At 40.2% G+C, this 27,319-nt stretch overlaps 1 protein-coding gene across 2 annotated transcripts in view; it reads right to left on the reverse strand.

The window, feature by feature from the left end:
- The window catches only part of mboat2 (membrane bound O-acyltransferase domain containing 2), a 48,447-nt gene extending 23,346 nt beyond the window's left edge, over positions 1-25,101 (reverse strand). Inside the window, exon 1 of one of the 2 annotated variants that reach the window (XM_004082258.4) lies at positions 24,848-25,101. In XM_004082258.4, coding sequence (XP_004082306.1) covers positions 24,848-24,931 — 84 coding nt within the window. In that variant the 5' untranslated portion in view covers positions 24,932-25,101. The remainder of the gene's footprint in view (positions 1-24,847) is intronic. The other variant, XM_020713458.1, reaches the window with a different exon arrangement.
- Positions 25,102-27,319: the final 2,218 nt, after the last annotated feature.

Raw genomic sequence — 27,319 nt, forward strand, 5'->3', positions numbered from 1 at the left:
GGGGGGGACAGATATAGCCCAAAGTACGTAGGTCATCTCTTCTGCATGACTTGTAGGAAGAAATCATATGCAGTTTTCAAGCTCAGTTTTTTATAATGAATAGGGCATGACACCAAAAGAACTTTGATTTTTCGTTTGGAAGAAAAAGGCACACATGCAAGGAACGTTCACAACAAAAGCTGGTCTGTTATATTCAGCTAAATTTACAGTGACTATTGTTCAAGGCAGCAGCCTCTTTGAGACAAAGACATGACAAGAAGTCCAACAGGCAAGACTAAAACAGATAGACAGTCATGACGACATTGGGAGTTTAACCAAAAATTATATTTGAAAAAAATGTTATCAATTAAATGGAAAGACAACACCCCCCGATAAAGTACCAGTAAAAAATGTGGTTTTTAATTGACACAGTCTGCCTTGTTTGACATTCAGCCCCTGAGTAATTCTTATCAAAAGAGTAAAATATGGCCAAATTATTTTTTTTATGACAACATAGTTTTCCTTTCATACTTTGATTACGTTAAGGTTCTCCAACTAAAGAGATTTTTATGTGAAGTCGACTTGGTAAGATGCCCAAAGAAGAGCCCCGCTGACCTTCCTTGCAAACAAGAAAACGATCCATGTTTGCTCAAGTCACCATAACCCAAGAAAGCAAGAGACACAAGAAACCCAACAATAAGAGACTTTAAAGTTTTCCCAAAACTAAACCTGCCAAAAGAGGGATCTTTAGAGTAGCTCGGTGTTAAAAGTACACCTGAAAGATTTGTGTTTAAAATAGCAAAAGCTTCAGCGTGAAATGAGCTCTTTCCTGGACATCAATGCATTGCTTTATAAGGAAATCATTTCATGTGGGAGGGTGAAAGGGTGTAACTGGATTGTTGAAGGCTGCAGCAAGCATGAGACGTGAGTGACTACAGGGGGCGAGATGTGGAAAAAGCTCAGTCACTGCCAAAATGTTGACAATAAATAGTTTATTTTTCTTTAGGATGAAGAAATAAACTGGAGAAATGCCCCTCTGAAATCCACTAAAATCCTTAAAAAATGTGTCTCTTTGGAATAGTGCTAAAAAAGGTTCCAAAGCTAGGGAACAAGGTAAAGGATATTTGGATATACAAACTTTTTTAGTTAGTAATAATCATAGTTTTTTTTATAACTACACAAACTACATATTTTTGCAAATTTCACCTAAAAGAGTTAGGACAGTATACTTACAATAGTCTTCAGAAAGCTAGGAATCTTTGACAATGTTTTACAGAACTTTTGGGAGGGGAGTATTGGGATACATCCGAACACAAGAACAAGAAGACAGGAAAGACTTAAATAAAGATCATCCATTAGTTTGTGAGATTTTTAATGGCTTTCCTTAGCTGTCTGGATGGTTGAATCTTAAAATTGTTTCCCACTCATAGTTTGGTAGTTTGGTCTATGCCAGTCATATGTTGAATTAACCTTGGGCTAGACACTAAAGGTGTAGTCACATGCAACCTGCAGGTGCTGCAAGTTTTTGGGTTGTCCAGGCTCTTGGAAGGTCATGGAAAGAGGCTGCCGGATCAAGTAGTACTTCAGGAGGAACACAGGTCTTGCAGTTCCCTTGAGGCTTGTTGAAAATGGAATGTCATGGGTGTGGTAAGAATGTTGTGTGGTATTTGTTAGGTTACCGTATTTTCACGACCATATAACCCAGTGCGCCCCACTGGGTTATAGGGCGCAGTCTCAGTTATGGGTGATTTTTCGGTATTTGACACATACAAAAGATGTACCGGGTTTTAAGGCGCCGGCACGTTAAAACATACCGGTAAAACATGCATGCTAGTGTGTGTTTAAAAAAGGCAGCAGGAGCAAAACTGAGCCCTCGGGTCACCAGAACTTTCTCTATTGATCTCAATTATTATAAGTGCTCGTCTTTTACTCTGATGCCAGGAACATTGATAATGACACAACTGAACTAAATAGATAATATTCATAATGACGTAGCTAAACTAGAATGACCAGGTTTTGTCATGATAAACCAAGATATTGGGATGTTAGGAGCTTCCAGTAGAAATTGACAAGAACCATCCACAGTCAGAGTAACAGTAACAGTAACAGTAACAAATCACTGCATGATACATACATGTATGTATGTATGATACATGCATGATACATGCATGAAACGTAGGGGTGTAATGATTCCTTTGCAGCAATAATTCAATTCATATCTTAATTTGTGGTTGAAAATATGATTCATAGTCGATATTGGTTCGATTCACTGACCTAAAATCAATCCGGGACATCTTTAGTCAAAGCTTCAACCAGTGTGACTCACAGATAAATATCTGGGTCCTGAACAGTGCAGGTGAAGTTTTCCAGACCCCTTGTGTTTCTTGATAGTTAATTGTAAATTAAATATCTGTACAAATAAACAAGTAAACAAGAATTAATTTGCAAGTTCAGGTTCAGCCCACTGTTGTTTTTCCACATCAAAATAGTACAAACGGAACATTATTAAAACATTCTACCACACTGTATGGTCACATGTCTTTAGAAAATTCAAGGTGTTTCCACACATTGGACTGGAATGATAGCTTGATCATTTTTTGCTGTCATCACATGTGTTGTCTGCTGTGATTGCACTTGGTTGTTTATCCGTTATAATAAAATAAACCTACCATGTCTCAATCCAAATGGTACTTTACCAGTATTGATATAATCTATTTGTTTTATTTTGAAAGGCATTTTTATTGGTACAGCTTAATACAACAAAACTTGCCTCAGATGTTGAAATATAAATTGATTCATCAATTAATTGTTACACCCCTAATAAATCGCATCATTTGTTTGCAATAAAACAGCAGGAAGACTTCAACTGGTGTTCTGCCCCCCACCCCCGTCTCGGTCTCCGCCTCTGTGCTTGCAGCTATCTGCTCCAGGCCTTTCCGTCTCTGCCTCTTCCTCCTTTTCTATTTCCCATTTCTATTTTGTGCTTGGACACACCAATTGTAGAACATTAAAGAAAGAAGAATGAATTCCCACTCCCTTGAATAAGACGAACACAGTCTGAACCCATGACTCTGGCCGGAATGCACAATTCTAGATCCTTGACCTCCCTGACAGAGAGAATCTGGAAAGAAGAGAAACCGTTTTTATAAAAGCCAACATGATCAAACAAACTGCAAAACTTTTTTAAGCGTCATCATTATGAAAGGCAAGAGCAAAGTACAGACGCCTGCACAACGCCAAAACAATCACAGCGAAGACGGGCTACTGATTTGACCTGAATCTAACGGTCTTAACACCTATCACTGTTTGTCTGACCGTGAACTCCAAACAGCTGAATCTTCAGCCAAATTCGGTTATGTAACAGGCCATTGCATCCAAGTACAGCGGTGTGTGTAGATCAGAGTGCCTAAAATATGTCAGTGTTATGATGGACCAGTCAGAATCCAGTTTGAATGAATTGGAGAAAGCAAGGAATAGAAAAACTGAAGGTATAGAAAGTAATTATTTCACGTTATTGCTAAATAAAGGTCTCGGCCATTCTTAGACATTTTCTTTGAGATTAGAGTAAAAGATGAGCCAAATTTTTTTTATTTGCCTATACACTGCATTAAAAACAGAAAAGTCTGTAGTAATAATTATAGTAATAGTAATAATTCAAAAGTGTTTTCAGCAGAGCAAAAACAGCTGTAGCTTTAGGATAAAGCATAAGAACATAGAAAAAAGATGATTCAAGCTGCCCTTTGTCACAACTTTGGGTTGCGTCCGTGTAGAACCAGGTGGGGGTTAGGGTTTGAGCCGCTTCTTTTGTGTACTTGAAGCTCTGATTCAACAGAGAAACAAAGAAATACATACCATGAGTACATCTGACCCTCGCGGGCAGCTCAGGTGAGCAGACCTCTGTGTTGTGGGTGCAAGTGTTGGTGCAATCCCGCCCCCCCTTACCGTCACCCATAACAGAGTGCTTACTGCTTACACGGCCTTCTGCTAGCTTACAGCTCCTCACATCCCTAACCTAACATCACCAGTGCGACAAAAAGGGCGAGCAGTATTGGAGGTTTTCAGTTTTGAGCCGGACGCCAATTCGGACGAGGAAAAGGAAGACGTACATGGATCTAGTTGTCTATAAGCGGATGCATCAGAATGAGAGCTTATGGCCCACCCATCGTATTTTCTACCTAACAAATACATTAATTTTCAAACGGCGCTTTTTCGTCTGCTCCTGATTCACAATGACTTGAATAAAGAAATACTCAGAAATGCAATTTTACACTTAATTTTCTTTACGTGTGTCCTTCATAATCAGACAAATCCCACAAAAACATGTTGAAAACAAAACAATAAAACAAAACAGCAATTTTCATCGAAAAAAGCTATATTGATCTCTAAAGTATCATAAAGGAAACCCAAGCGTTGTAATACTGACACATTTGTACTAAATTAGTGCTTAAACAGATTTGCATGTAACATGGGTATAAGGGGAACTGACAGTGTGAAGAAAGGACTGGCAAAGAGAAACAAAACTGAGCCAAACTATTTTTAAATCTGTACTTTTGCCTGAGCAACACTCTGCAAAGCAAAGAGCACATGTCACAGAAGCTGTTAAATGCCTCTCGCTCATGTGGCTTTACACAGCAACCTGATAACACAGCATTGTTGTCGCGTTTGTGGACAATCAGTTTTCACCTACATCTGAAGAATGCAGGAATTTGCAGCAGCAATCAGTCTCTGTAAGGGCAAATTCTTTGCTTTGCAGCAAATGTACCAGCGGTCATAGATGCAGAGTTAGTAAAAAAAGAAAAAAAGACAGTTGAATGTGTTTGTGTGTGTCCGCTGTTGTCTGTCGCCACTGTTGGGGGCCTGCTGTTTATTGAACAAACACTTTGGAACAGACAAGCGCCTCTACGAGAAGACGCCGCTTTTTCATTCATAATACATGGGTACCTTCTTCTATTATTGATTCCCTCTGAAGTCAACTCCCCCCTTGGGCGCAGCACACTTATTGTTTCAGAGCGCCAAGCAGAATGTCTACGCTCCTTCGAGATTCAAAAGACACAGAGAGAACCACTATTTTGGATGTGTCGCAGTAAACCCGATGAAATATGCAGCTCTGGAGAAAATCACCTAAAGAAGGAGTTAAACTTTGTGAGATGACAGACCAACTATTTAAAAAGAAACAATGGGGGTTTAGAAGCTTACCACGTCGGCCTCATATGGAGAAAAAAATGCTGTGTTTTTATTGCCCAACTTTCAAAAAATGTACATTAAACCAGGCTATATAATGTCAGTTTTGCATCGTTACTGCACGTATGGATTGTAGACGTGTAGGGAGCAAAAAAAAAAACAAGAAATGCAGATGTTTAAAAGGCCACTGGGCACCTTAGAGGCAACGGGTTTTCAGCCTGTTTCTCCTAGCAGCTGCATCATAGAATGACACACGCTAGATGTAAAGAAACTGAGCGAGAAGGAGAAGTGCAGTGGAAGACCAAGATAAGACAGCTTCCTGAAGCTGACTGCAAACACGGGTTCGTAATAGGGAAACGAAAACGAAAGACCTCGGGGCACCGCAGTTCACCACACACTCATCGTGTTTCGCATTTTGTCGTATTCTTTACATCATTAAGTCTGTAGGCATCCTTGCGGTCTGATTTCCAAGCAAAGCGCCTCTCTGGGTGCAACTCTCTGTCCCAGGGGCCACGACAATGGACAGATGGAGCGCAAATCAAGCATTTGTTGGGCAAATCTTTATTTTATTTATTTTTTTTAAAACAAAAACCCAGAAATGGCCACATCCAAGCAGGTAATCTCAATCATGCCAGTTTGTGTTATATTTTTTTAATCTTCTATTTGTGCAAGTATTTGATATAACGCTACAACATAAAAAAAAGAAGTCCGTTTTTGTGATTAAATCTTGGAACTTTATCAGTGACATCCAGTCTTTGATAGATTATCATCCTAGTGGAAGAAGAATAACAACTTCAGCTTTGTTTTGCTGGAAGACAAAAAATATTTTAGGAATGATAACTTTGAATATGTCTATCTTGCAACTTGCGACCCATTCAGGATACACCCCACCTTTGCCCAACAGAAACTGGGATAGGGTCCAGCAACGCCGCGACCCTATCCCAGTTTCTGTTCCTAATTATCTGCAAGTAATGTAAACATTAAAAACAAAAATACAAGAAGTGGCACAGCACGAACACCTAAGAGATATTAAAAATGAACTATTAAAATCAAGAAAATAAAAATAAATGTTTTTTGTTCTGATCATTTATCAAAAGGTTTTTGGGGACATACAGGCTAAAAAAGAATTACTTTGTAGGTTTTTAAAAAGCAAATATAAATGAAACTGTTTATAAAGTGGTATGAATTTCAGAGTAAAGCTAAAACACATAAGAAAATGAAGGCATAGTAAAAAGTCACAAACACTGGTATCTTACTCTTAAGAAAAAAAAAACGTTAAAACTAGGGATGACATAATTTTCGATTTAAAACCTAACTGTTGCACTATTGAACCAAATCGTGGGGAAAGTAAGTCCATTCATCTCTACAGAAAACCCGTATTGGTATCTATTATTCATAGGAAGTGTCAAACACGTGTTTTGCTAAATTTAAGAAGGATTTATTATTTTTTGTTTTATTACATTACACCAGGCTTAGTATAAGCCAACGGAAAGATTATTCTTCGTTGATACTTGCTTACTAACATAATCAAAAAACGATTTTTCTGAATTTGTAGGTTTTTGATGTTGCTTTGTAATACACCAATCATGTATTTAACCGAAAGAAAATCTAGGTTTGAACCAAATCGTGGGGATAGCGGATCCCTACTTAATTTCCTCCCTCCATTTTGAAAACCCACTTAATCCCTTTTGGGGTTGTGGAGTTGCTGGAGCCTATCCCAGCTACTGTTTGGGGGAAGGCGAGGACAGGATACCAATCCATTGTGGTGCACACCTTAAACACCATTTGTTGAAAATGCTGGAGAAAAATGCTGATCAAAAGCTCAGGAACGGTACAAAAGGGATAATTGTCTCCAACATATTGAGCTGGACTAGCGCTCTGAATGCGTAGGCCACGTTTCCCATGGAAGCACATATAAATCCCATCAAACACAAAGGAGTAAAATACTTTAAATTCATCCATCCATCCTGCTTGCCTCTTTGTTTGCATCCGGTGGGCTCCTGACTGTGCACGGGTCTGTTTGCTTCTTCATAGAGTGGGAGTTATATTTAGACATCCATTAGCATAAAATCTTTTTTGCCCTTTTTTGTCACTAAATCAATCCCTCCCAACACCACCATCCAGCCTGAGTGATTCCACTAGTGTCAAAATGTTGATTATACACATATTGCTACCAGAAAATAATTTTTCAAAAACGTGTGGCCTCCACAACACAACAGTGCTTGACAAGCTCTCCTTCACAAACAGCAGCTGGCACAAGTTGTCTTGAAAGGTGAGAGCTGGAAAGAGCATTTATGTTCAGGATCCCACACAAGATTAAAAACAGCTGACGCCCATGCGTTTATGAAACGTGGCAAAGAAAAGGTATTGATATTTGTGAAAGGGATTTCAATGAAAAGACATGTTTCACTGCTTTGATGTGGAACCAGATCCACAAAAAAAAACAAAGGCAGCACTTTTGTGGGAGATGGCAACAAGTCAGTTGGTTTCTTCAGCCCTCCTTGATGACAGGAATAAATGAGGGAGGTGAAATCTGGGTCTGTGGGAAAACACCCTATTGCAAACAAACTATTCAACCAGAATTATAAAACACCGGGAATGCCACGGCAGCCAATAGGCCGCAGAGTATGTTTAATTGCCGTCTTTTGTGTGTTTTACAGAAGGGCGAGGAAGAGCTAGGCCAAAGAAAAAAGATGTCGTATGGACAAGAGCAGCCACAAAGAGCCATGCTCTGAGCCTGCAGAGTCGCGCTTCAACTATCCCTGCCAGGCTCTACAGTCAGGCCAGATATAAATAGCCGAACAATCAGCCATTCCCCACAAAGAAACCTACAGTGCTGGGCTAGAACCCTGTTTCCAACACGAATCTCCCGTCTACAAAACATTTTTTCCAGAACCAAAAAACAGTCTGAGGCCTGAAAAAGAAAAAAAGAAACTGGCAAAAAGAAATGCCCGTCTCACTGCAAAGGTAACCTCTTCTTCAGGTCATTAAGTAATGATATTTTCAATTATTTTTTACTTCTTTAAAGAGATTTCCTGACAGTAATCACAGTTTGTTACCCCATCACTGTAAACGTCCTTGAAGAATCAGCGGAATAAGCAAACAGCAGCATGTTCCACCATAACAATGCTACTATGTAGCACTATGTAGCAGATAAGGGAAGGAGAAATACAGCTGGCTTACAGTTTGATTCATTCTAGCTTGAATGCTGCTACAAGTACTGTTAAAGCCTTTGGTTTCCTGTTATAGTAAACACTACAGCTCACGGCTGAGGAAGTTAGGTTTCCGTTATTACGGACCTTAGAGAGTTACACATCTTTCACGTTATACTCTAAACCACTCCATTGACAGTAAATGAGAACTGGACTGAGAAACACCCTCGAGTTCCAAACAGGAAGTACCCTCCGGTGACTTCTATTGAGAAATAAACAGCTATTAGTCATTTCTCCGAATATACATTCTTGCTCTGCTACCTTTTCTTAACATGTTTTTGCCTATTCTCATTTTCTTCATGATTTTTTTCATTTAAGTTATGAACTGAACAATCAGATTCCTTAATAAAATTACTGTAATTTCCGGACTATAGAGCGAACCTGATTATAATCCGCACCCATTACATTTTTAAAGGATAAACCATTTTGTACATCCAGAAGCCGCAGCTGTCTATAAGCCGCATGTGCCCACATTGAAACACGTGTTGTAGAATGAGGATGTGTATGTGCTGAAACCGCGTGTGTAAGAAAGAGGAGGGAGCGCAAAGAGGGAGCGAAAGCGCACAGCGGAAGTGTGTGTTTATGTTTGATATACAGAGAGAAGGGGAACTCTAATAAAAAAAGGTTTCCCCCAGAAGAACTCTGAATGATTCTTTATTATCCCGCTCTGGAGGCTCTGAGGGTCCGAACAGGGAAGTGAAAAACCGAAGGAAGATCCGCATTCGGCGGAGAGGAAAGAAAAAAGTAATCGCAGGAAAGGTTCAACACATGATATATTTACAAAGAAAGACGGTACACAGAAAGAGTTTTCAACGTTTTATGAATACACCTGAGCTTTTCTTTCCAAAGAGTGCCTGTGACACGGCAATAACAGCAGCAATATGGTAGTAATAGGGCTGGTTAAAAAAACATGAACGTAAAAGTCACTGAGAGCAGCAGTAACTTATAGGCGTGCGTGCACACACGCCCCTACCCAGCACGCGCTTATGCGCAGAGGCACGTGCTGCGCAGAGGCAAGCGCTGTGCAGCATGTGCACCGGAAGTTTTCTTCCACAACTGTTACACACCGTAACACAGCGCTAACAGGGCTGTTTTAAAAAACATAAACGTAAAAGTCACTGAGAGCTTTCTTCATCTTCCATGGAAGTCTTCCTCCTCAGTGTCGGATTGGAATAGCGTCAGATATTCTTGGCCACACACTCTCTCAGTGTCTCCTTAGTTGTCGCTGTCAGTGTCACTCTGAGGCAAATTCTCTCCTGAGCTTGCTCTGTCCTCTCCGTCACGCAGCAGACCGGCTTTTCCAAACCCGTTGGTGATGGTGGATTTTTTCACACTGCTTTTAACGATTGCTTCTAACTTAAAAGCTGCGTCATATGCATTTCCTCTTGATTTTTTCATGATGAGGGTCTGTTTGTGCTATTCATTCACAAAGCAGGAAGGTACATTAAACTTGAGTCTTCCTCGACACATATAACGTATTCCCCCTGTCTCACTCTTAACCTTTCTGCTCGAGCGCCCCTAGGGGTCGTTAGAAAAAAATGGATTAAAAAAAGAAAAAAAATGCATAAATTAGCTGCATCATTGAATAAGTCGCAGGGTTGAAAGCGTGTGACAGAAGTAGCTACTTATAATCCGGAAATTACAGTATGTGGTCTCACATATGTGGTCACATATGTGGTCTCATGAAACGATCAACACCTCTGATTGACAGATTTCGTGGCCTATTAACTTACATTGATACTATATTTTAAATAATATTGATATGCTAAAAATGTATATTTTCTATTATTAATATTATCATTACCATCATCTATAAGTACTATAATAGTGCATGCAACTTACTATTAACATGCTTGAATTAAATTTTAATTACCACTAGCTGCTAGTAAGCTGCTAGAAGTTAGAAACTGGGGAAAGTATGGTGCACTGGGGTTCTGTCCTTGATTTTCATTTACTTTTCCTCTCCTCTTCTCTATTCTTGATCATTTATGTATTTATCGTCTGATTTTCTGATTTTTAAAGAATTTATTTGTTAATAATGGTAGAAAATAAGTACGGTAAACAGACTTGTTTTAGTTCAAACTAAAACAAAATAAAAAATGGTGAAAAAAGAAACTAAAGGAACGTAACTCCAAACGGCACTGGATGGAGTCAGCTAAGATTTCTGAGAAAGTAGTAACACAGTCTGTGCTGCATCCTGAATGACACCTGACCATTACAGGTAAAACCAATGGTGTGTCGTCTAGACAGGGTAAAGATTAACCCCAAAAGTAGAGAAGCCTAACAACCTAGTTTTTTACATGAATGAACAAAAACTGAGAGTTAAGCTACATTCACATCGCCCTTAGCAAAGTGCATTCCCAGCAACCACTTTCATTGACAAGTATGTAAACATGTATATGTGCTTTTGGGCTTCCACGTTCAAAACTCTCACGTTCACATGTTGCTACGGACATTTTTGAGCTCTACAGACAAGATGCATGTCTACTGCACGTCCATGATCTTGATCATGAACAAGCAACAGTCCAGTATGAACAACACAGGCTAAACGCAAGTTCAAGAATGGTTATTTAGCTTGTTCAAGATCACATGCCCGGTCTGAACGTGGCATCAGGGTAACGGTTTGTAAAGTTGGATTCTTCCAGTGACTTCAATCATGTAAAAATACAACTAGCTTCTTATGTTCAACATCCAATTGGTTACAGATGAGAACATGTTTAAAGGAAATATTTTCAGGGAATAAAAAAGCAGACAGGAGCAGAATGACATGGTTGAAGGATGTACCCTATGCAGACATTTCGACATAACGGAAATTTCATTTCCAAGTATTTTCTTGCCGAGAGGTCAGGAACCCAAACCTCGGTCTGTCCTCAGATAAGGTCAACGCTTTCAACAAAATCAGCCACGGCGGTGTGATGCAACCCTCCATCCTGTAGGATGCAGGAGTGCACTTCCGCAGTCCATTGTTTGTTTGGGAGTGTGCAACAAAGGTGATCAGTTCCGAACGCGATCAATGAGAGGAGGCCTCGAACGAGCGACCACTGTGAATCAATTTCACATTAAGTATCAGAACTTTTCGGATGACAGTGCAACTTGTACTCCAGAGGAGATCAATGCTCACATTGACTATTTTTTTTGGAGCGTGAAGCCAATTAGAAAATAAAGTATCTGAAGCTTGGTGACTGTGAAAGAGTCTGTCTGTTCCGATGAAAATAGAAAAGTGGGATTTGCTCAAAAATGGTAGTGCAAAGACGTACAAACTTGTATCCTCCCTTCGCCTTTAGCTTGATTTTTAGTGGCCGCTGGGTGTTAGAAGTTGTGTTTTTCTGGTCTGACTCGAAACTGAAGTGAGAGTGGAACATTTCAAACCCCAAGATCCATTAAAAATAAACATCTATGAAGCCACGTAACTCGATCTAACCAGAAACATCTCCTCAATTACTTATTTGTATGTTCCACTATCAAAAGTGACTAATTAGTTGGCTTGTAAGTTGAAGTTGCTTCATTGAATCCCTGAAAAAAAAAGACTCTCCAGCTGAGAAGAGGCCAGCTCATCCAGACACTGAGAAGCTTCTTTTAAAGTAGCAACTCGATCTGTCTGCTTTACACTGCAGCGTTACTAATGGATGTATTGACTTAAAGTAGAGCTGAGTTACATAGAGAATCCCCGCTTGAACACTTGACAGGGGAATGTCAGATGATTCTTTTCTCCATCTGCTGTCGTCCAGATCCAGACATTAACATTATAGGAACTACTGAGAAGAGGAACTCTTTGCATCAATTAACAGGCATCTTAACAAGCCATCTCGATTTCTTCAAGACTGATTTTGTGGTCTTTTTTTAAACCAGTAAAGAAAACCTTCCTCATGTATTTGGGATCAGCTCATTGGGAATGCAAATTTGCCCTTTTCATCAAAGAGCTTCAGATACAATCTTTTGGTTTGTGGTTTGCTCAGACACTTGTCATCTATTTGCTTAGTTACTACTCTTCTCACAGAGCTACCAGCCTGTGCATAAAGCCTGTACAGATGATGCAACATGCAACAATACGTCTCATTTTTAATTGTAATGAGCTAATGTTAGGGATGGGCAATATATCAGTCCCAGTATCAGTATCGGCCAATATTTGCATTAATTTGAGTTTATCTGTATCGGTCCGATATTCTTCTGGCTGTTTTTAGAAACACTTCATTTATGAAATTTATACTTGTTCCTAATAGATTGAGAAGATTATGTTTATAGTCAAAGTCAGCCATTGACTGTTTTGAGGTAAATGCTATTTTTGATATAATACATGTTGTTCCTAATAGATCCCTGGCAATGGGGAGCTTATGGTTTACAGGTATGTCCAATATTCAATAAATGGTCTGAATGCTTTCAGATATCTTTATATGAAAGTTTTAAAGTGATCCTTGTTCCTATGAGATCCTTTGCTGTATGTTAAAAAGGTCAAGCGCAAAGTGATTGTCCAGTAAAAGAATAGATGTGCATTTCTAATAAAGAGACAAAAGGGAAATCTAAACTTTGTGTCACTGTAGACACTTAAGTATCAGCTGTCGGTCACAGTTGCAGGGTAAATATTGGTTATCGTATCGGTCAGAAAAAAATTATATCTCTCATCCCTGGCTAATGTCTAGCAGTCTGGCTGCAACACGCAGCGGCTGGACAAGGGCCGCACTTGAACAGCAATAACGAGCCCCTTGACCAGTCCATAATTTTTATTTATTTATTTGGGGGGTGGGGGGGTGAAAAAAAAGAAAAAAAATGGTTCAACACTCCTGGATCACACCTAGTTCACCATCACTTAACTTTGAGTGTTGTAAAAGTGTTTGATACGACCTGTACTATGGCCATAGATAAATATATATGAATTTTTTTGCGCTACGGGTTTACCCAGCGCTCTACAATCTTAAAACTTCCTATGGGCCACCTCCGTGCCCTATACAGGTTTGCCCATTTTTCATCAGCAGACAGCCTATATCCACCCGTAAGGGCAGTTGTGACTAAGACATAAAGCGATAACTAAATAAAAACTATAGCCTTTAAAGTTTTGAACGGAGACCATTTTCTTCTTTGAAGCAATGTACACTATACGTATAGCCCATAAATGGATTGAAAAACTGTGTAGCAATGCGTCAACGCGAGAGTTTTATACACGGAAGTCGAAATGCCCATATGCACGTGTTTACAAAGACTTTTCATTTTAAGCAGTCACTCGAACATTCGTTTTCAAGCCCAGTGTGAACTAAGCATCACTTGTTGCCCATGTGGCTCATGTCTCTGTCTTGCATGCAAACGCCTTGTGAGTTTGTATGGGGGCACACCCGTGCCCACAGCACCGCACTCCAGCCAAACAAAGTGCATTTGAATAAGTGAATTAGAGTGGCCCAGGCACCTGCATTGACATGCCAAACAGAACAATCAGAGAGCCAGATGCGACGCCGACATTTAGGCTCCTTCTGAAGGAACAAGCTTTACAACAGAAAAGACAAATTAGCTCAAGTCCTGAATCCAACAACAGAAAATTTACAAACACAATGTTATGGATCTTTAGAGAAGGTTCATCTACACCCAACATGACTGTGACAAAAATGGCTGTTTGAGCTTGGAATCTTCTGAATTACACACTTCTTTACGCACAAATCCAAACCCCTTTCAGAAGGACTGCCAATCTGCGTACTAGCAACATAAACAAGCATTCTCATTCGCCCCCCCCAAGGAAAAATCCCACATGCTTAAATTGTTGAATTTGCTCTTTAATAAAGACAGCAGCCAGTAGACTGCATTACACTAAGGGAAATCAATTGGGAAGGATAAAACTCCCAAAAGATCAGCAAATTAAAAAAGAAGAAGGGGAAAGCTCCCATGAGGCCTCTAGAGCTCGGGAGGAGCAGATCCAAGCTGGGGCCTTCGGGAATCCCAGCAACGCTGGATTTATTCTTTAGGCACATGTTCAAAGCATAATTTTAAACACTTGCAGAAAAGGGCAAATTATAGCAGGGAATGTGTGCTGCAAATGTTTTATGGGGACCCAAAGAGACATTACTAGAAGCCTTTTAGGAACAACATGGTATAAACTCATTTATGATTGCAAGCTTGACGCACCATGTGATTGCGAAAGAGTTGTACCACCAAATAAAAGGAAAAGAAAAGTCAGAAATTATGCCCTGATTGTGACTAAAATCAAATATCTCCAATAAAAACAGAGTGCTTGAACAGCTGGGTCTTTTGAGACCACAGGATGCACAGCAGGACCCCACTTCCACGCTGGGACCAGGTACAACAACAACCAAAAAAAAAAAACGAGCTCTTTATGTCTGTTGTTGTTTGTAGGCTAAAACAAGAGGAACTGCAAATGCCTTTGTGATGACAGCACATTCTTTAACAAAAGCATTGGTATTCTGGCAGAGGAAATGGGCAAAGTAGAAACGTTTACCGTAGAAATCACAAAACCGAGCATTCCGGTATCTGCTTCAAAAGAAAGAAAAGAACTTGACTGAAAAAGACACTACTGCCACACAATTTTCAACAATGGCCAGACAAAAAAAAGATGCTTGGAATATTCTTTTTTTGCCAGTGTTGACACTCAAAACATTACCCCATCCTGATATCTCCACGAACCTAAATACTACTGACAAGATAAACACAAAGGCTTTGACGTTAGACCCATCCTTTGGAGGTGTGGGTGATCACTAAAACATCTCACAGTGCAGATGGAAATTTCCAAACTTTCCTCTGGGACACTGCAGGTCTACACATGTGGACAAGAAAGGTCTCAAAATCAGGCATGAGATGTCAAGGCACTTTACAAACAGTGCTTAAAAACACAATGGTGGGGAGAAGAGAATTCTTCTTTGCATAGAACGACCTTCACTTCTTGTGTTGGAATATTAGGGATAAAAAGAGTCATTTCTATCAAGAAGTAGCTCAAGATCCCAACTCAAGTGATAAATAATAATATTCTGGAAGCTCTAGTTATGTTTGCCACACTCATGTACATGCTTTGACTGGGGCTTGAATGGTGAAAGCTAAATTGAGAAGTCTAAATTATAAATAAGAACAAGATTTGTGCTGTCAAAACAAATCATTACAATGGCAACTTTATTAAGAAAGATTTGGTAAAAAGTCAGGATTCCTTAAACTGGGTTATTTTTGATTTTCTGACCTGCTTTACAAACACCACAGCTTAATATCAGTAAGGTAGTCAAGAGTTTAAACCACACAAAAGTCTACATTTTTTATTCATTATGCCAGGACTGAACCCTCTTTTCGTCCTCTTTTAAGTAGCAAGTGAAGGCAGCATTTCTATAGGGAAATAGGAAGTAGTAATTAACAGTTGAATTACAGGTCATGTGATGTGTGAGTAGTGACAAACAACAGCGAAGCTACAGTCAAATTTTATGTAAAAACAGCAAGAAAATGTGCTGACATGAGAGGGAATAGGCTGTAGGTGTGATAAACAAACAAAAAGAAATGTAGGCACCATTTTAGGTCTAATTCAATGGATAAGAAAAATTATAAAAATGATACCACTTTTGTGAAGCTGTTAAAACTAATGGGGCAACGTTTGCACCTCCTGTTCAAGGCTGCTTTGGGAAGAAAAAAAAGAAGCAGCTGGAACCAGGTCAGTTCACACAATAACCAATAGGTGACTAGTTATAGTCAATGGTTTATATTGAGTTCATATGAAAGCAGGACATGATGTCATCTAAACGTTTCCTTTCCACAATTGGGCAAACTGGCAGGACAAGCATTTTCTGTAAGTGGTTAGATCACGGCCCTTTCGACTCTTGATTGACCTCACATCAGTCCATTCCCTAATGACAACACCGCTTCATTCATAATAAACCTCCAAGCGTAATTATCTTTGACATTAAATACACACACAGAAGTGACAAAAAGGTTAGAGCCAGAGTGTGTTTTACAGAGACAGGCTTGATTTTGTGATTAGCCACCCAATAGACACTCAAAATGTTGTCTTTGATAGACAGGTTACTGTTTAATCCTTTTTAAATTACCTTATTGGTGCAAAAAGGCTGGGTATCATGGGTAAAATACTGAATTGAACTGTTTTTGGTCAAAAATTCTGTCTCACTTGCAATTTGATTGAATTCATTCAAAACAGACCTTGTTTGGTTAAGAAAAATATTGTATTTATGCATTTGTTGAATTGATATTGTATAGTAAAGATGGGTTTGATATTGATTGAATTTTATACTTTAAACCCAGCCCTACTGTGTATGCTCCAAAAAACATCAGACTAGTTAGTCCAAACCTATATGTAAATTTTGAGAAATGTTTAGGTTCGGTGACAACACATCCAACTACAAAACCAAAACCACAAAGCTGGAAAAACCGGCTTTAAAAACATACAAACAGTGGAACTTACCACGCCTGCTTTCCATCCATACATTTAGTTCCGAATCCAAACAAGAGCTCATATAAAGACGCATAACTCCACAACAGCACAGAGAAATTAGCGTCAACATCAATGAGCAACACACACCCAAGTGGATGTATTGATCTATGTGGTATTGACAGCGACCCTGGCACAGCAGAGCAGCTGGCAGGAAGCTTACAAGCTAAACTGTCGTAGGGGGTGACACCTGTCCAACAAAGTGTGAGCGAAGAGTGTCTGTGCAGTTTGGACAGTCTCCTTTTCCTGTCCTTCAACTAATATCCTTTCAGGTAAGGAAAAAAGGGTCAAAACAAAACAAAAGGCACCAATAGCCACTTTCAGTATTCCGTAGTTTCAGTATTTTTTCCTGAAGTACTTCCTTCCTGATTGCAGAGGTGCACAAATGCAAAGGTGATCTAATATGATCACTACCGTCCTACTGCCGAGCTATTTACTTTATCAGTATTGTGATTTTACAATAGTAGAATAAGTAGGTAAGTATATGTTTGCCTATTTTACTGATGCTCTGTAGAGTTGATTAAAGTCGTGTCATTTGGTTGTTCTTTCCAACAAAAAGCCTTGGTCACAACTGCCCTTACGGATAGATACAGGCTGTCTGAGGGCGAAAAACGGGCAAACCTGTACAAAGTGCACAGGTAGCCCACACAAGATATTAAGGTGGTACACTGCTCTGAGATTCCACTAAGCAAAAATGTCCACGCATCCATGGGTATGCTGCGAGCGAGAGGTCGTAGCGAACACTGCACAGTGCTGTGGACTTCCTGTGACGTCATTTCCGGGTGAGCTATTCCCAGTGCTAGCTGTGTGACTGCTGTCCTCTTGTTTGGCATTAGCCTTACTACTATTGCTTACTCTAAGGGTTATCTGGGTTAATATTCACATCTAGTACCTTTTATTAGCGAATTCACCACTGTTAAACCGCTTGCTGTTCACTTTTCTCATTTTGCTAAATAAACCACTTCTCTTTACTTAAACACCGCTAGCCTTAGCTTAGAACCTAGTATGGCCACCACCACTCCTTCCGCCTCTCTTCCTCTCTCCTGCCCCATGTGCCATATGTTTAGTGATGATCCTGCCTCCTTTAGTGAAGATAGGGGTAGGTGTGTTAAGTGTAGTCTTGTGTTAGACTTGGAGGCCAGGCTGGAGCAGTTAGAAGCGCGGCTCCGCACAGTGGAAGCTAAGCCGGCTAGCCAGGTCGTTACTCGTAGCGCGGGCCGCGCTACCAGGGCTAACTTAGTTAGCACCCCAGCGCCCTCCCAACAGCCGGGAGACAGTCAGGGGTTTGTACCGGTTGGGAGGAAACATAGTGCTAAACGCAAAAACTTAGAGCACCCGAGACTCCACGTTAGTAATAGGTTCTCCCCCCTCAGCGACACACCCGCTGAACACTCAACTCTGGTTATAGGCTCTTCTGAAGTTAGAAACGTGGAGCTCCCAGCGGCTACAGTCAGGTGTTATCCGGGGGCCAGAGTTGGTGACATCGAGGGGAACCTTAGGATGTTAGCTCAGAGTAAGTCCAGGTTCCGTCGAGTCGTGATTCACGCAGGCGGTAATGATGCCCGACGGAGACAGTCAGAGGTGGTTAAGTTAAACGTAACTTCGGTGTGTAAACTGGCTAAGACGATGTCCGACACTGTAATTTTCTCTGGTCCCCTGCCGAACTTAGTCAATGATGAAATGTACAGCCGCTTTTCATCATTTAACCGCTGGCTTTCTAGATGGTGCCCAGAAAACGGCGTTGGTTTTGTGGATAACTGGAGCGCGTTTTGGGGGAAGCCCGGTCTCATGCGGAGAGACGGCGTCCATCCCACTCGGGACGGTGCCGCTCTTCTTTCTAGAAACATTTCTGCTAGCCTTAGTCTGTTAACCTGACAATCCAGAGACGAGACCCGGGCGCAGAGCAGCAGTGTAAAACGCTCCTCTGAGCCTCCCTTAGGGTTAGTGCCGGTGCAAAACCCATGCAGGGAAAGTCAAGCAGGTCCTAGCTTTAGCTTATGTGCTGAAAGACAAATGAAAGGAGCGCGTCATAGAAACCTTAAAGTGACAGACAGCAGTTCTCACAAGCAGAATTATGATGTCATTAAATGCGGTTTATTAAACATTCGATCCATTTCCTCCAAGTCCCTCTTAGTCAACGAGTTAATTACTGATAACAATCTTAGTCTTTTAGCCTTAACAGAAACTTGGCTCCATCAGGATGACTATGTTAGATTGAATGAAGCAACCCCCCCCACTTATGCTAACTATCAGAAATCCAGGATTTCAGGGAAAGGAGGTGGTTTGGCAGTAATATCACAGTCTAGCTTACTTCTCAGCCCTAAAGTTAAAAATGCTTATAATTCATTTGAAAGCATCATATTGTCTTTAAGTCACCCAAACAGGAAAACTCGAAAACCTGTTTTACTCATAATTATTTATCGCCCCCCCGGCCCATATTCAGAATTTTTAACTGAGTTTTCCGACTTCCTATCGACTATTGTCTTAGATTCTGATCAAATTATAATATTAGGGGATTTTAATATTCATGTTGATGACCCCAGTGACTGCCTAGGAAAGGCTTTTGCAGCTTTATTAGATGATGTTGGTTTCACCCAAAGTGTGAATGAACCCACTCACTGTCATAAGCACACCCTGGACCTTGTTCTAACCCATGGGATAGAGATCAGCCAGCTGAGTGTCCTTCCTCTTAACCCCATCATTTCTGATCACTTTATGATTACCTTCCAGCTTACACTGGAACATCCTTCTGCCCCAGTGAATAAGAAACAGCTTAGAAGAACCTTAACTGACCGTTCTGTGTCTGAGTTTAAACACACAGTTCAGCCAGTACTTAGTGATATTCTGAGAAAATACTCTGAGACCAGCTCCCATAGTATCAGTCCTAGTATAAATGACCACTTTGTTAATGATGCCTTACAAGCCCTCAGGAGTACACTCGATGTTGTTGCCCCCTTGAAACCTAAGTTCGTCAGACAAAACCGAGTAGCACCGTGGTTTAACGCTGAAACTCGTTCTCTTAAACGAGAAACCCGTAAGTTGGAAAGAGAATGGCGCCGCTCCGGTTCAGAGCAGTCTCTGGATATCTGGAAACATAGCCTATTAAATTATAAAAAAGCTCTGCGTAGAGCTAGAAGCCAGTACTATTCAACCTTAATATCAGAGAATGGAAACAATCCAAGATTTCTTTTTAGCACTATAGCTAAATTAACTCGCAGTCAGAGCTCAGTAGAACCACATGTTCCTGTTTCTCTCAGCTCTGATGATTTTCTTACATTTTTCGATAGTAAAATCTCAAATATTAGACATAAGTTAAATCAAGTTATTCCTACTATCAGCCCAGAACAGGCTGAAGCGGTAGAAATGGAGGCATCCATAGAAACCTCTGTAACATTAGACTGCTTCACTGCTGTGGATCAAGCGGAAATAACATCAATTATTACGTCCTCCAAATCCTCAACGTGTAAGTTAGACCCACTAGACTTTTTAAAGAAACTTTTCCCCTAATTAATGATTCCATATTAACAATGATAAATGCCTCTCTGGAAACGGGTTACGTGCCACAGTCTTTTAAATATGCAGTTGTTAAACCTCTTCTGAAAAAGCCCAGTTTGGATCCTAGCATCTTGGCCAACTATAGACCGATATCAAACCTGCCCTTTATTTCTAAAATCCTAGAAAGAGTTGTAGTTAAGCAGCTTTACTGCCACCTACAGGACAACAGCCACTTTGAAGACTTTCAGTCGGGGTTTAGACCTCACCACAGTACGGAAACTGCACTAGTTAGAGTCTCTAATGACTTGTTATTGGCCTCAGAAAAGGGACTACTTTCTATTCTGGTCCTGTTGGACCTCAGTGCTGCCTTTGACACTATCGACCACGGTATTTTACTCCATAGATTAGAGCAGGACATAGGGATCAGAGGATCTGCTCTCCAGTGGTTTAAATCCTATCTGTCTGATAGGTATCAGTTCGTTAATGTAAATGGCCATTCCTCTCAGTGCACTCGAGTCAACTATGGAGTCCCACAGGGCTCAGTCTTGGGACCGATCCTGTTTACGCTTTATATGTTACCCCTAGGAAACATAATCAGGAAACACAGCATTAATTTTCATTGTTATGCCGACGATACGCAGTTGTATTTATCCATGAAGCCTGACCAGAATGACCAGATAGAGAAACTGAACGCCTGCATCAGTGACATCAAGACCTGGATGACAATTAATTACCTCCTCTTGAACCCAGAAAAAACTGAGGTCATTATACTTGGTCCTAAAAACCTCAGAGATGCTCTGTCTGCTCAGATAGTCTCCCTGGATGGTATAAGTATAGCCCCCAATTCCACAGTTAGAAACCTTGGGGTTTTACTTGACCAGGATTTATCATTTAAGGCTCACATATCTCAGGCATGTAGAACTGCCTTTTTTCACCTGCGGAATATTGCTAAGATCAGAAATATACTTTCTAAGAGTGATGCTGAAAAACTCATCCATGCATTTGTTACGTCGAGGCTGGATTACTGTAACTCCTTGTTAGCAGCGTGTCCTAAGAGTTCCTTAAGAAGTCTCCAGCTTGTTCAGAACGCAGCAGCTAGATTGTTAGCTGGAACCAGCAGAAGAGATCACATCACTCCTGTGTTAGTTTCGCTCCATTGGCTCCCAGTTGATTCTAGAATTAAGTTCAAGATCCTCCTGTTAACCTATAAGGCCTTACATGGAATGGCCCCGTCCTATATTAAGGACCTCATAGTCCCTTACCAACCAATCAGAACACTTCGCTCGCAAAATGCAGGACTGCTTGTGGTTCCTAGAATTAGTAAAAGTACGGTTGGAGGTAGAGCGTTTAGCCACCAAGCCCCTGTCTTATGGAATAAACTCCCAGCTCATATAAGAGAGGCCGACTCAGTTTCTACATTCAAAGCTAGACTGAAAACATTCCTCTTTGGACAGGCTTATTGTCAGACTAGTTAGTATTCAGAGATTATTTAACTTAATGTTAGTTAAATTAAACTTAATAATAACTATTTCTTTTAAAAGGCTGCTAGAAGTTGAAGCTGGGGTAACTATGGTACACTGGGGTTCTGTCCTCTTTCCTTTTTTACTTCTACCCTTCCTCTCCTCTATTCTTGATCATAATTTATCATTTAGTTCTCCATGCCTCTGTTTGGTGCAGTGCGATTCATGTATTGTCCCTCTTTTCCTCTCCCCTCCTGGGGAGTGGGAGTGCTTCCAGACTCCAGTTGGCTCATCCGTGCTCCAGTTCCTGACCGTTTACCTCGCCTTTGCTCCTGCTCCTACACCTGGCTGTGGATCCTGCCTCTGGCTCATCTCTGGCTCGTCTCTGCTCTGTACCTGACCGAGTACCTCGTCTCTGCTCCTGCTCCTACACCTGGCTGTGGTTCCTGTCTCCGGCTCGACTCGCGCCTTTGACTGTCCCGATAACCACGGCTGGATGAAGCTCGTCTGCTGGACTTTTATATATGTAGTTGTAGATTTAGATAAGTTAATTCTTCTCTAAGATTTCTGGTAAATCGCCTGTCCGTCCTGGGGGAGGATCCCTCCTTCATGTGGGCACCCCTGAGGTTTCTTCGTTTTTTCCGGAATCCGGTTTTTTTGGGAGTTTTTCCTTACCGCGAAGGGGGGTCTAAGGGCAGGGATGCCAGTATAGCTTAGTCAGTTTGTTAGTTCATTTTAGTATTTTCCTATTGAACTCTTTGTATTCGTGATCCTTTTGATTTCATGTTTTACTTCGAAGCCCATCGAGACGACTGTTGTTGTGATTTTGGGCTATACAAATAAAATTGAATTGAATTGAATTGAATTATACAACAGGCACTGGGTCACTGGCGCATGCACCATTTTAGCAGAGTCAGTAAATGCCTAGTACTTGCACCTTACAGACTACTAGAGAGTTACATATTGGCACCGAACGACAGCGTCTCCTGTTCGACACAATTAGACTTAAAAATACTTTACAGTACCAGTATCACACGCACAACAATCGTATGTTCCATTTTTAACGACATCTCTTGAGGTGGCCATACCAACTTCAAGACACACCCTTGCTCCTCTTAAGATGCAGTCACTCCTGTCAAGACCGGACAACCCAAAAAGCATTCGTACAGGTGACAAGCTCCTGGGACTAAGACTTAAAGTTCACAACAGAGTGAAGATGCTCTGCTGCTGAAAACACGAGTTTTGCATTCATGGATGTGCAGTTTATTAAGACATTTTTCAAACAAACAAATGAGAACAAAATAATAGTAGTTTATAATCTGTCAATGTCATCTTACAAATCAATCAATCAGTCTTCCAGTAGGAGATTCTTAAAGAGACAGGAGCTTCAATGAACTTTAGTGGAGTAAATGTATTAGACAACGTCTTGAATATCTTCAAGATAGAAGAATTTTCCAAACGAGACATTTAGCCATAAAACACACAACCCAAACTGTCGAGCATGGTAGGGGTTGGATTGTGATTTCGCACAATATTGTCTTTAAATTGACGATGTGAAACAACATGTTCATGACTTCTTAGAAAACAGGGTCTGAACTTATAAGAGAGTAGCAGATAAAGAAAAGGATTGTGGTTCAGTGAACTCTCCACAGGTCTCTGTGAACCAAGGCAACATTAATGGATTGATCTCAGAGACTGACATATATATATAATGGCTTTTCTTGCTCTGTTCAGAATTTTTATGAACAAAAGTTCTCAACATGGCCAAATGGTTGGAATCCTGTCTTTGCTGTTCGCAGATGACATGGTCCTGTTGTTTTTTTTTCTTTTTACAAACCTCCGGCTCTCCCCCCCTCAGGGTGATTTTTCAGGCTTTTCTGATTTGGGGCCAGAAAAGTTAGATTGGGAATGTGTCACCCCATCCCCCCCCCCAGGTGGAAGACTCTATGCATCTGACAGTTCTCCTCACTGGTGAAAGAAGTGAGTGCATTTTACAGAAAAGACACACACTGAGGTGTCACAGATGTTCAAATATTTGCTTAAACTTGGGTCATATGCAGAATTGCAGCAGAGTGACAGCATGCACATGTTGTATAATTTGAAAATAGAAAGATTTTTTTAATGACTTAAAAGTTTATATTTGGGTTCTTATTAGGGTTCTTTATTAGCTTATATAGAAGTTAATAAACCCTGACTTGAATGAACTTCAAACACAGTGTGATTTCAGTTGGGGAAGGAAAGGAGGAGAAGAATATTACCACTGCGCCTTTCCATGTGCAAACGAACATATCCGCCATTGAGTCTTTACTTGCTAAATATTCCTCCAGTTCAACAAAACTGGATAGCCTCAGAGGCTTTTGCAACCGCCATGATAGGCTGAGATGAGCTTCCAGCAGGCAGATCCAGTGGGTGTGACTGCTTGTTCCAGGTCTGAATGTGATCACCCACACTGAGAGCACTTCAAACACATAAATGTATTCATTTAATTCATTTTAATCATGCAACTCCAGATTGGACACACCTTAATGTGGCTCCACAGTTTTGTCATTGTTCCGGCCTATTCTAATTTTTCAATTACATGTTTTTGCTTGGTAAAAAAAAAAAAATCTGGTTTTCCAGCTTCCTTCACCATATTCTCATAAAACGGATAGGATTCTGAACCTTTTTGGGATCCGATGAGGTAAAACAGCTGTAAAATGTGCTTGTAGGTAGTGAAAGCAGATCCAGATGCCTTTAGAATGAGGACATTTCACGACAAATCAAAGTGTGAAAGCGCCAACTCATGGATGGGAGAGGGTGGAGCGATCTCCCAGGGTCCTCGAACCTCTCTTGGAGGAGCAACGGTTTGGGTTTGGGCATCCAAAGGAGCAGACAAAGGACATTAGCTTCGCCATAGCTTGACAAGCGCCTAGCTGATGGTGACAGTGAATGCCTCTTTGGTCTAATATCCATTAGCTTTCAGTAAAAAACCCGCATTAACCAAAATTCCTGCTGCGCATCAGCTTAATACAATAACTCCGTCCCACGAGTGATTAATTTCTCTCAAATAAAAGTCCAGCCGATTCCCCTCCACGGATTGGTCTTTCTTCCATCCGAACACATACCTGATCGAGAGGGAGATTGATAATTTCGCTGAGTGGCTGCAACAGAGTGGATCCAGTGCATGATGCTGTCGTTTGGGTAGCCATGCTTGGACGGGTCTGTAAATCCTTCTGCTTTCCTTCCTCCGGTCCGCTGCACCTCCCCTCTATCGCTGCGATGATAGGCACGCTACCGCCGTTGCCGCCGCCGCCGCCGCCGCCGCCGCTGCTGCTGCTGTTTTTGCGACGAGCTGGATTGTTGTCATCCACGGCACAGTCCGACGACAAAGAGTACAAACACAGGGACGAGATGACTCACTCCAACAATTTATCTTTCGTCGGCCCGCTAGTTCGTTTCGTTGTCAAAGAGTTATATTTACATTTTTAAGAACACTGTTTTTGGAAATTTACGCCCCCTTTTAGTTAACTCACGTGTGATTAATTTATATTGTGCTTATATTTTGTAGTTCATTATCAAAAATCCTTCTATTTAACATCGTGTGCGCATGCGTGTTTAGCGTCTAGAATGTTCGTTATTACTCCATCTTTTTAAATAGAAATATCACTTAAGTAACTATAATAGATTGCCTGTTTCATATTGTTAGCGACAAGATGGTGATATTTATTGAAATCAAGTTAGCCGTGAGTTCTCTTGACCCTAGAGGGTCTTTGGCACAAAAGTAAAAATGGTGTTCGGGGGAGAGTGGCGGCTGCGGCCCAGCCCTCTGTCGTAAGCATCTATTTTAACTTGAGGTGCAAGAAAAGTTAACTCAGTCCAGAAAATTTGGACTGTTAACGAATCCAGTGCATTTTACAAAATAAATAAAAATCCTAACTGATTTCTAATAGTTTTTAATTACATGTCTTGCTCTTAAAGCCAGATGGAAACTCTTTTTTTCCAATGAACTTTATTGGACATTTTTCAATTTACAGAAATTCACAGTCAATTGCACAATAAAGAAACAATTGTTAATATCAAACACACGTATAAGACCAAAAAACAATAATAGTAATAAGCCCTATGTGTGCCTCTTTTTTTCTTTTTTTTCATAAAGATGGCAATTTCTAGACTCCCAAAATGCCAAATAGTGTCAGGAAGCAGATTTAACTAAGATAATTTTTGTATTTTTTTTAGCAATTCTTTATTCCCTTTATGTATTAAATGCATTATTTGCAATGTTACGTAGAAATATGTATGTTAAAGAATGAAGCAACAGTCTTCCTATTCTTGGTCAAAAAAATAGTCTACTTGAAGAAAATAATGCAAATACTGCACATGTTTATTCACGTTAAACTCCAAGCCTGAGTCAGAAAGTACCGGTATGTCTATTTATGAGGTTACACAATAATCTCAGGGAGTGGCCGCTTTATACTAGAAGCTTTTCTCCATAGTGTCAATCAGCGCCCCCTGGTGGAGGTGCACTCTCATTCATTCGAGAATTCAAAATCTTTGTCATTTTGACATCTGTTTGTTGGCACTGGGATTGATAGAACTATATGCTTTCTGTTTCTTTTTCGCTTTCCAACATTTTATTTAACTGAAATGACTCTTTTATTTTCTCCCATGTTGCACTATTACCAAAAGTGATCAATAGAGGGCAGCCCCCGCTCATAAAGGTCATCCTTTTCATTTTGCTGATACAGAAAACCGTTAAGATTTTAAATATCCAAAGTGTTAGTTGATGATGAATTTTGCAGAAACTTTGAGCACATGATATTAAAAAATAATGGTTTTATGATAATATCAAACTGTTTAGTTATTCCTTTATTTATACATATTCACCAACAGGCCAAAGCCCATTAAAAGGCCAATTCACACACAAAAATCCCCAAATGTAATATAAAGTACCAAGAAAATAAAGCAAAAATAACGTAACCTTAGTTTAAATTCAATTTCAGAAATGTGCATTGTATATAATCTGCCCCTATTTGTGTTTTTAAAAATATTCTTTATGACTGATGATCCTTTCAGCCTTGAACTTTAAGAACTAACAGTTCCACAATCAATCATAATATTTCAAATTATTTTCTTGAAAAGTAGGTGAGCATGAAGCAGTTTGCGATAGGTTAGGTCTATTTAGAATGTAAGCCCTTTTGAGTCCGCCGTGTTCACTTTGTCATCACCTCCTTTCTTATGTGGAGTTCCTCAGGGTTCAGTTCTTGGCCCTCTCTTGTTTTTCATTTGCTCATAAAATTTGAGATGTAATTTCTCTGTAACTTGGATTATTCCCAGATTGATGAAATTTATGAAATTTCCCCATTGTGGGATTAATAAAGTCATCTATCTATTTAAATTATTCTAAACAGAAAGAAATATTTTCTGTCATGTCAGTGGTTATATGTTTTGAGGACAGAAAGGCCTGGATGCTGTTACATTTTCAAACCTGTAATAGTTTGTTAATGGCTAGGATAATCTCTTCATTAAATGATTCTATAACTTAATCTGGGATCTTTGGGTCATGGTTTTTTAAGTCAACCATCTCAAAATTTAGCTTT

The sequence above is a fragment of the Oryzias latipes genome, chromosome 22 (genome assembly GCF_002234675.1).
Source record: "Oryzias latipes chromosome 22, ASM223467v1".
NCBI lineage: Eukaryota > Metazoa > Chordata > Actinopteri > Beloniformes > Adrianichthyidae > Oryzias > Oryzias latipes.